Genomic DNA, 10,729 nt, shown 5'->3' with positions numbered 1-10,729 from the left:
TTGGAAACCCAAGGAGGGGTTGCTATGAGTCGGGTCCGACTCTATGGCACATAATAACAACAACAACCTACTGCCTGGGAAACCCAAGGAGGGGGCTCTGTGAGTCGGGATTGACTCAGTGGCAGTGAGTTTAGTTTTTTTTTTTTTTTTTTTGCTTCAAAAAGGAAAGAGAAAATTAGCAATTTGGGGTAAAACCAAGCCACTGGCTGGATTAATTTTGGTCAGGAATATTTTCATGGTTAATATTTGGTTTTGTGGATGAGAAAAACCTTAGAATCAAAGTAAGATGTCTGTTATTAACTTTTCTCTTTGCCAGGCTGCAGGTAAGTGGCAGAGCCAGGATTTGCCCTCAGTGGGCTGGATCCAGAATCTGTCCTTTGAATAAGTACTAGGCTGATGGTCAGTCATTTCTTGCCCCTGAAGAGCCTGGCTTAGCTGGGAATACCTGCGAAAGACTTAGAGACTTGGACACTCCTTTGTATGCAGTGGAGGAAACAGAGGCCCAGAGAAGGGTAAGAATTTGCTTGGGGTCACACAGCACGTGGTGGCTGAGTCAGAATGGGAGTCTATGATTTCTTTCTACTCAGATCTGCTTTAAGACAAATGAGTCCAACAGAAGGATCAGGCCATGTGCCCTAAGATTTTAGGGGGCCTGTTTCCGGGTCCCCAAGCACCAGCTGGGTACGCCTCTCCCAGTGCACAAGAGGCTGCAAACCGGAAGCCATCCACATGTCGGTCCCCGACAGCCGATTCCACCGCATGGCACCCCTGGGGTGTCAGAGTGGGACTGAGCGCCACACACAGGCTCATCTTCGGGAAGTGGCCAGGCCTTTATTCTGAGGTGTCCCTGGGTGAACTCAAAGCACCAACCTTGCGGTGAGCAGATGAGTGCACTTACCATCGCTTCGCCCAAGGACCCTAAGAACGCCCTAGGTGATTCGAATGTGCATCTAGGGCTGGAGCCTTGCATTTAGAAAATGCAAGGGTGGCATTTTGCCTTAGCCCTCGTCCATAGGACCTGTTTCATGATGACTGACTCTCTCCCCATGGCCCAGCCACAGCGAGTGGATGATGGGGGTGTCGGGACCTACCTGGGTCTCTCGAGCTGGCCCTGCAAGAACCGCCCGACTGCAGTGTCCTCGAAGCCGTAGTAGACGCTCCAGAAAACACACAGCTGCTGGTGCTGGTGGATGAGGCTCAGGACGGTTCTGAAGCCTTGGGCCAGGCTGAAGGCGTCCTTCCCGCTGCCCTGTTCCCAGGCAAAGATGGTCAGTAGCTCCAGGGCATAGACTGGGGGCAGCGTCCCCCTTCTGCCCTCCTGCGAGCACACCTATAAACAGGCAAGAGAGGGCACTCAGAAGGACAAAGGGGAAGCTCCTTCCAGAACTTTCCCGGCCGTTGCGGTCTCCACTGGGGCCCCACAGGCCTAGGCTGGGACAAGCAGCTGTGCTCTGAGCCTGCTCTGGAAGGGGCCTGGCCAGTCCCTCTTGTCCTCACTGCTGGGACTTAACCCACAGGGTGGCTCTTGAGTGCCTCATCTGTCCATGTCTTCCCCAGCCTCTCATCTGCCTCAGTCCAGCCATCAGCCTCTCACATGGCTCACTGCCCCAGCCTCCACATGGTCCTCACTCTTGGTCCCCCTGATCCACCGTCTGCTGAAGCAGACACATGTTTGACCACAACTCCCCTCTGTCCTGCAGACACACCACCATCTATGGCTCCCCACGGCCCTCAGGGTGACTACTCAACTTAAGTCTGCAAAGCGCGGCTTGGTCTGACCTCTGTCCACTCACCAGCTGCCTCTCCCCCTCCACCCCCACGTCACGTCCGTTCCTACCATACTTACCACTCACCAGTCCCCAAGTGCTCCAAGTTCTCTCCTACCTCCAGGTCTTCACAAGTGCTGTTCCCTCAGCCTAGAATGCTTTTCGCTCTCCCTTTAACTTGGCCGATTCCTCCTCCTTCTTCATGGCCCAGCATGACTCTTCCCTGACTCCCTCACCCACCCCAGATGTGTGATTTCACAGTACCTTCCCTTGGGGTCATTTTTATCACCTCTGTCATCCTTGGCTGTTTTATTTTGGGGGCCTCTTTGTGGCATCTCCAATGCCTAGCACACTACTTGACCTCAGAAGCATCATTAAAAAATAAAAGAGAGAGAGAAAGAGAGAGAAGACACCTGGCTCTTAAATATATACCTCCAGCCAGCCAATCATCCCTTTACAGGCAAGGAAACTGAGGCACAGGGGTGACATAAGTTGCCCAAGGTCGTGCAGCAGGTAAGTGGCAGAGCCAGGATTTGCCCTCAGTGGGCTGGACCCAGAATCTGACCTTTGAATAAGTACCAGGCTGATGGGCAGCCATTTCTTACCCCTGAAGAGGTTTGCTTAGCTGGGAATACCTGTGAAAGACTTAGAGACTTGTACACTCCTTGTATGCAGTGGAGGAAACAGAGGCCCAGAGAAGGGTAAGAATTTGCTTGGGGTCACACAGCACATGGTGGTTGAGTCAGAATGGGAATCTACCATTTCTTTATACTCAGATCTGCTTTATGACAAATGAGTCCAACAGAAGGACGAGGCCATGTGCCCTAAGATTTTAGGGGGCCTGTTTCCGGGTCCCCAAGCACCAGTTGGGCACGCCTCTCTCAGTGCACAAGACTCTTGTCAAAGCATGGAAGCATGCCCGGGCAGAGGGTGTGCCAACTTCAGGTGACCTCACACTGTGTCCACAATATCCCAGGCATGTCAAAGCCCTAAACATAAGCAAAACTTAAAACTCTTTGGAAAAAACCTAGGAGAATAATTTTGGAAAAACGGGATAGGGAAAGATTTATCTTTCCTTTTGGGAGGGGGGATGCCAACAATACTTATCATTATTTAAGTATTGTCAGGATACTTAATGTTTGTTAGTCCCCCTAGAACCTTTTCCTTGTATTACATCATTTTTAAATTAAATTTTCTTTTTGTTATTGTGGTCTGGGAGGGAACAATTTCTTAAACAAAACACACAAAGCACAAATCATACAAGAAAAAGACTAATCCATCTGGTTACATTAAAATTCAAATATTTTCAAAATATTTGAACATTTGACAAAAGACCCATAAACAAAATGAATGTATAAGCTACAGACTGGGAGAAGATATCTGCATTATATTAACTGACTAAGAACTAGTGCCCCGCAATATATAAAGAGCACCAATAAATCAACAATAAGAAGACAGCTAGCCCAGTAGAAAATAACGGACAAGGGATATGAGCAGACAATTCCTAGAAAGAAAAGCATGAATAATCACTAAACGTAAGAAAAGACTGGCACTATCTTGAAAGCAGGGATTCAAACAGTCATAGGCCTGGAGCAAGGACCCTCAAGAGTGTCTTCACCTGGCGGTACCAGTGCTTCACCAGCAGAATCAGGTTCTTCACTTTGGCTGGGCGCGTGTTCACGAAGTCTCTCCGCAGCTCTGCGAAGCAGGCCGCGTGCTCGCCCCCCTGGCAGCCACTGTTGAGGAGGGCGGAATAGACCTCGGGCTTGGGTTTGCCACCAGAGCTGAGCTGTCCTGTGGGTGTGGAGGGCAGTGTTAGCGCAGAGCCCAGCTTGGGGCACTGGGAGGGGGAGGGGTGAATCTGGAGGAGGGTATCCAGCAACATGATGGAGCTGGGGCCTGGGGGACCGTGCCTTAGTTTCCCCTGAGTGTCTCGGGAGACAGGGAGGAAGAGTTACGCTCCAGACTGGAAGGGACTCTCTCTCCTCCCAAATAGCTAAGCAGCCTCCAGCGGGTGGGGCCTGAGGAAGGGCAGTCACGGAGTGAAACAGGGAAGACGCTTCCAGCCGCGTCAGAAGTGCCTACAGCAGCTGTACCTGGCATTCGTTGCCCCCCTCAGCTCCCTCCAGTTCACTGGTTGCTGGCAAGTCAACTCTGACTCCTGACAGCCCCATGTGTCTCAGACTAGAGCCATACCCCCAGGTTTTATTTTGTTTTTTCCTGATTTTTCAGAAGATCATTAGGTCTTTCTTCCCAGGTGCCTGTGGGTGGCTCAAACCTCCAACACCACTGTCAAACCCAACCAACCCAACCAGCTGCCATTGAGTCGATTCTCTGACTCATAGTGACCCTGTAGGACAGAGTAGAACTGCCCTATAGGGTTTCCAAGGCTGCCATCTTTATGGAAGTAGACTGCCCCATCTTTCTCCTGTAGAGCGGCTGGTGGGTTCGAACCGCTGACCTTGTGGTTCGCAGCTGAGCGCTTTAACCAATGCACCACCAGGGATCCTAAATGCCCCTGTACACATCTTTAATTAATTGCCCACACACTCCCTGGTGCTGCGGGGAGCAGAAGACAGGGAAAACAGGGAATGAGAAGTATGAGGCAAGGGCAACGTATGAGCAGTGACGGCCAACGTTTCTAGAACATCTACTGCCCGCTGACAGCATGTTGATAGCCTTCCTTGAATCCCCTCATTGCAGCCCCATCTCAACCAAACAAGGAAAGTATAATTCTCTAGCCCACTTTACAGCTTAGGAAATAGAGGCCCAGAGAAATTCAGTTTTTTGCCCAAGATTACATAGTTGGCAAGCAACAGCAGGAGGATTTGAACTCAGAGCCGTCTGACTTTATAGTATGCACTCTTTCCTCCACTTCCCACAGGCATCTGCGGTGCAGTGAATTACCTGGTATGGTTCTTTTTGCCACTGGTTTTTTATAACAAATATATGAGTATGCATTATGATTGATGTGTGTGCAGAGGGTGGGTATATTAAGTGTGGGGCAGTGTGGCTGAGTGCCAGGACATCCTAACCTGCAGGATAAACTACCCACAGGACAGCTGTCCCCTGGAGTACCAGGGTTGATAATAACAACAATAAAAACAACAGCAATGATAATAGAAATGATAAAAGCAAATCCTTACATAGCCCTTATATGTGCTAAGGAGCTCTGGCAGCACTGTGGTTAAAGCATTGGTCTGCTAACCAAAGGTTCAGCAGTTCAAACCCACCAGCTGCTCTTCAGGAGAAAGATGAAGCAGTCTTCTTCTGTAAAGACTGCCAGCCTCAGAAACCCCTCTGGGGCAGTTCGACTCTGTCCTACAGGGTCTCTATGAGTCAGAGTCGACTTGATGGCAGTGGTTTTTGGTTTGATATGCTAAGTACTGTTTTAAGTTCATTCCATATACTGACATATTTAATCCTTGCAACAACTCCGTAAGGTAGATGGTTTTATCCCTATAATTAAACCCATTTTACACATGAGGGCACTGAAGCATGTTGATACATTAACTCAAACACGGGTTTATCACGGCGGAGAATGCAAACATCATAGTAATGTTTTCAAGGTGAAATACAAGATTCTGCAGACTTTTGGCCTCATCCTCATGCCTCGCTGCTGGGCACGCCTCCCTTCATCTTTGTCCCTGGGGTATTTGTGGAAGGTTTGGGCAGACTGCTCTAGGCAGTGGCTGAAGGAAAGTCTTCCGAGATGCTTGGCTGAAGGTCAAACACCCAAACACTAGGACCACAGATCTAGGAGGAACTAGGTCTTCTAGACCCCTGCTAGCCCAAACCCAGTATGTTAAGGAACAGAGGCCCAGAGAGGGGTAGACGCTTGCCTGGGTCACACAGCAAGTCAGTGGCAGGGCCAGAATTGAAAGCTCTGTTTCACTCTCAGGAATGTCAGGGTGATCTTGCCCCTCCCCCCACAAGGGCAGGGCACCTCTCACCCAGGGCATCAAAGGCAGGCACCAGGCTGACATCCATCCAGCTTTCAAGGTCCTCGGATGCCAGTCGGAACTGCAGCACCCCAGACACGTCCTGCTCGGGAAACTCAAGACTCAGGCCGGGGAAGGGCTCCATCCACCAGGATTCCAGCTGAGCCCTCATCTCATTGAGGATCTCTGCACGGTGGGCCCCCTGGTCCTCATAGCTCTTGAAGCAGTTTAGGAAGATGACAAGTTCAGAATCACAGCCGCCCTTCAGGGCTGTACCCCGGCCGTAGGAGCCTCCCTGAGAAGAGAGAAATCACTCAGGACTCTGCGCTCTCCAGTTCTTGTGCCTGTGCAGGCTGTCAGTGAACTTGGGTGAGGCAAGTGGGCTGAGTGAGGACTGTGGCGACACAGCTCCAGGCAACCGAAGCTTTGCACGAACGCTGCCACATCTGGAAGCTTTGAAAAGAAGCCATTTCTAAGTGTATATTCATGATTTTTAAATGCTGGCAACTAATTTTAATAAAATTAAAACGGTGCGTGAAACAAACTGATGTGCAGAAGATATGTTTGTGATCTTTGCCTGGAATCAAAACTCTTGACAGGATTCGCTGAATTTCTGAGGCTTTTCTGAGCAGTTTCTAGTCTGAGAAATTGGGAAGGAGAGTCATACTGTAAGAACCTCGCACACAACACCCTTGACATACGGTTATAGATACTGAAGTGAGGCTGAGAGCGGTGAAGTGAGTTACACAGTCAGAAAGTGGCAAGAACCAGGATTAAGCCCTCCAGGAAAACCCCTCCCTTCAGAGTCGGACTCTTTGTTATCCCAAGGGCTGTGCCAGTCCCTTTACTGCTAGAGGGCTCACCCTGAGGCTGCTGAAAAAGGAGGCATTGCACAGAACACAGAGAAACACTACTGACCGAGCATTTCCTACGAGTTATGCATTTTACAAGGAGCCCCGGTGGCACAATGAAGCATTTTGTTGCTAATTAAAGGCTGGCAATTCAAACCCACCCAGTGGTCCATGGGAAAAAGACACAGCAATTTGCTCCCATAAAGATTACAACCTAGAAAAACCTATAGGGAAGTTCCACTTCTGTCCCATAGGGTTGCTAGAGTCAGAAATGACTCTATGGCACCCAACAACACAACAACAATAGGCATTTTACACACAAGCATCTCCTTTAACCCTTTCATGACTCGTGGGACATATAGTGCCCACCTACATTCTGGGTCTAGTAGGAATCTCTATCCCACTTTTAGCGCATTACGCCATCTGGTGGGGACCAGTATAATGGCATGAATCTGGAGAAACAGGCTGTTCCCACCAATACCAGCATGAGTAACTCCTTGGGACATATGTGTATCATTACCCAAAACCAAACTCACTGCCATCAAGTTGGTTCTGACTCATAGCAACCCCTCCTCGGGTTTCTGAGGCGGTATCTCTACGGAAGTAGATTGACCAATCTGCCTTCCCAGAAGTGGCTGGTGGGTTTGAACTGCCAGCCTTCTGGTTAGCAGTCAAATTGCCTTAGGTGCTATGCCATCAGAGCTCCTAGGGGCATCACTAATTGTATCAAAATCCCTATTACCTCTTTTTTTTTTTTCTTCATTTCATTCAGAATACCTTCCATGACTGAAAACACATGGTTTCAACAAAAAACTCAAAGCAGAAAAATAATTCGGTCTTGAAAGGGTTAACCCTCCAACTAAGGCGGGGAGGAACCCCCCCCCCACACACACACACACACACCCCGCAGGGCAGCGCACTTTATAAACACAGAAACAAAACAACTGAGAGGCTGCCACTAGCTCAAGCCAGTACCGAGGCAGGGCCAGGACTGGAACCCAGGGAACTCCGGTTCCAAACCCACATTTTTTTCTCTCCCTTAAATTAATTTACTGAAAGCTGGTTTTAATTAAAAAGTTTTCAAACCCACATAAACGAAGACAGGATTTTTCCAGAAGCCCTTTGCCATGTTTGGTCCAAAGTTAACCCCTGGCTCCGCCTCTTCTTTCCGGTTGGGCCAAGTCATTTCGCTTCTCCGTGCCTCAGTTTCCCCGTCTGCCAAGTGGGGTTACTTCGCGGGGCGGTCGTTAGCATGGAGTGAGTGAGTGTGAGCATTCTCTTTTCAGAGCAATTAGTTAACACACAGTTAACGTAGTTAACACATTTGTTGTGTTGTTCTGTGCCCTTGAGTCAGACCCACCCATAGCTACCGCTCCTAGGGTTTCCGAGGCGGGGAAGTAGATTTGAACCGCCAGCCTTCTGGTTAGCAGTCAAGTGCCTTAGGTACTACATTACCAGAACTCCTAGTTAACACATAGGGAAAACCAAACCCACCGCCATGGAGTGGATGCCTGCGACCCCCATTGGGTTTCCGAGGCGGTAAGTCTTTAGGGAAGTAAATGGCCCGGTCTTCCTTCCTTGGAGTGGTTGGGTGGGTTTGAACCGCCAGCCTTGTGGTTAGCAGTCAGATGCTTTAGGTACAGTTAATGGGTTAGATATTTAATGAAATGAATGGAAAGAGCTGATACTGCCAAACCCCGCGCCCCCTCCATCTTCAGTCTCAAAGTGTCGCCGGCGGATCGCGCCCCAACCCCCCTCCGGAGCCTCACCTTAATAATTTTCAGCACCCGCGGCTCCGAGCCCGCGGCTCCGGGGCGCCCCCCGCGCTCCCGCAGGGTGGCGCCCAGGGCGCCCAGTGCTCGCCGCACCGCCCCCACGAACTCCGCCGGCGGCTGCAGGCTGCGGGCCACCAACCTGTCCAGCGCGGCGGCCGGGGTGCCGTACACGTCCATGGTCGCCCGCGGTGTGAGCGGAGGCGGCTCCAGTTTCGTTTTCCTCCAGCGGGAGTATCCAACGGCTTCCTTTTCTGCTTTCGGTTTCCTTTCTTTCCTGGGGCCGCAGGTGCTGGCATCCACTTCCGGTCCTTTCCCCAGCCTCCTGCCGGTGGCCCCCTGCACCCACCGCTGAGGAGCAAACCAAGAGCAAATAACAGGCCTCTAGGGGGCAAAGTTAAAGGTGGGTAGTTCTAGTCCACCGAGAGTGCCTCGGAGGGAAGGCCTGGCGATCTACTTTCAAAAAATCAACCACTGAAAACCGCGTGGAGTGCATATGTCGCCGTGCGTGGGAGTCTACTGCACCGCCGCTGGTTTGGTTTTGGTTTTGGCTAAGAGCAAGGTCTTCAGAGCAAGAAGGGTTCGGATCCATGCCCGGTTTTGCCCTGGCTAAGTCTGAGCAAGTGCCCTAAGCTCTCAAAACCTCAAGCCTGTCCATTTATTTTCATGAGAATAATAATTAAACCCCCCTCTCGGGGAAGCTAGAGGGTTACAGAGAGGCCTAGGTGTCAACTCAGGACTGTCTGATTGGAATGGGCGTGGCTCCTTCAGGAGAACCTGGGGGAGTGTGCCTAATTTGGAGTTTTATGGGATGATCTGTCTTGGTACTGGGCTCAGGGTGGCAATGGAAACTGGTCCACCAAAAAACCGAGCCCGTTGCCAAGGAGTCAGTCCCTGCTCGTGGTGACCCCAGGGAGCAGAACCACTCCATAAGGTTTTTCTGGCTGTAAACTGTGTGTGCAGGTCTTTCTTCTGCTGGGTGGGTTCGAACCAACAAGCTTTAGGTTAGTAGCCAAGCACAAACCATTTGTGCTACTTAGGGATCTCATAAGAAGCCCTGGTGGCACAGTGGTTAAGCACTTGGCTGCTGAGAGGTCGGCGGTTTGAATCCACCAGCTGCTTTGTGGAAGAAAGAGGAGGCAGCTTGCTTCTGTAAAGATTACAGCCTTGGAAGCACTACTGGGAAGTTAGACTGTGCCATTAGGATCCCTGTGAGTCAGAATCAAATCAATGGCAATGGCCTTGGTTTTGGTTCGGGACCTTGTAAATCAGTGGCGCACTGGTGGTGAAGTGGTTAAACGCTCCACTGCTAACTGAAAGATTGGTGGTTTGAACCCAGCAGCTTCTCTGAGGGAGAAAGATGAGGCAGTCTGCTTCTGTGAAAGTTACAGCCTTGGCCACCCTATGGGGGCAGTTCTACACTGTTCCACAGGGTCAGTATGAGTTGGAATCGACTCCACGGCCATGAATAACGGGGACCTTTTAATTCAGTGAATCACCTTGTGGAGCAGAGCCGTCCAATAGAAAGACAATGCAAGCTACAGATGGAATGGTAAGCTTTCTAGTACCACATTAAAAGTAAAAAGCAATGGGTAGAATCAATTTTGATTTATCTCAAACAATTGGTCATTTCAACATGCAGTCAATTGAAAATGATCAGTTAGCAAGAATTGGATATTCTCTTTTTGGACTGGATCTTTGAAACCCAATACATATTTTACTCTGACGGCACATCTCAGTTTGGGTTGGTCACATTTCAGGTGCTCAGTAGCCACATGAAGCTAATGCCGAGTGGATCAGCCAGGGCGAGTGTGGTCTAGACTTTTCCCAGGAGAAATAGCCAGCGTTGGGATCAACGATTTGTGAACCAAGGATGTTGTCTCAGGCTTACTTGCAATAGGAAAATTGGTTGTTGTTGTTGTGGTTGTAATGTGCCGTTGAGTCGGACCCGACTCATAGCGACCCCTCCTTGGGTTTCCGAGGCAGTATCACTACGGAAGTAGATTGCCCCATCTTCCTTCCGAGGAGTGGCTGGTGGGTTTGAACTGCCGGACTTCTGGTTAGCAGTCAAGTGCCTTAGCCACCCTTTCAAGTGCCAGTTCCTTGAGGGCAGGGTTTTTTGTCTGCCTTGTTCACTGCTGTATCCCCAGTGCCTAGAACAACTGAAATATTTATTGAGCACATAGTAGGTGCTCAATAAATACTTCTAGTTGCATGAATGAACACATACATGTGCACACATGCTTCTCGGCTTGATGGCTTGCAGTTGATAAACAGCCAATAAACGGTATTTGCTATTATTATTTTTTATTATGATTTGGGTGAAAGTTTATAGAGCAAATTCACTTTCTGTACAGCAGTTCACATACACTTTGTCCCATGACATTGACTACAATTGA

At 49.8% G+C, this 10,729-nt stretch overlaps 1 protein-coding gene across 1 annotated transcript in view; it reads right to left on the bottom strand.

Annotated features, from left to right (window-relative positions):
* The window catches only part of OAS3 (2'-5'-oligoadenylate synthetase 3), a 28,720-nt gene extending 20,210 nt beyond the window's left edge, over positions 1-8,510 (bottom strand). Inside the window, exons 1-4 of the mRNA XM_007938273.1 lie at positions 8,328-8,510; positions 5,720-6,002; positions 3,385-3,560; positions 1,092-1,330 (exon numbers count right to left, since the gene is read on the bottom strand). Of these exons, the coding sequence (XP_007936464.1) occupies positions 1,092-1,330; positions 3,385-3,560; positions 5,720-6,002; positions 8,328-8,510 (881 nt within the window). The remainder of the gene's footprint in view (positions 1-1,091; positions 1,331-3,384; positions 3,561-5,719; positions 6,003-8,327) is intronic.
* Positions 8,511-10,729: the final 2,219 nt, after the last annotated feature.

The sequence above is a fragment of the Orycteropus afer genome, unplaced genomic scaffold (assembly GCF_000298275.1).
Source record: "Orycteropus afer afer isolate SDZICR_OR568_19922 unplaced genomic scaffold, OryAfe1.0 scaffold00048, whole genome shotgun sequence".
Lineage (NCBI taxonomy): Eukaryota > Metazoa > Chordata > Mammalia > Tubulidentata > Orycteropodidae > Orycteropus > Orycteropus afer.
The sequence above is the reverse complement of the archived record's forward strand: the minus strand, read 5'-3'. Positions and strand labels throughout refer to the sequence as shown.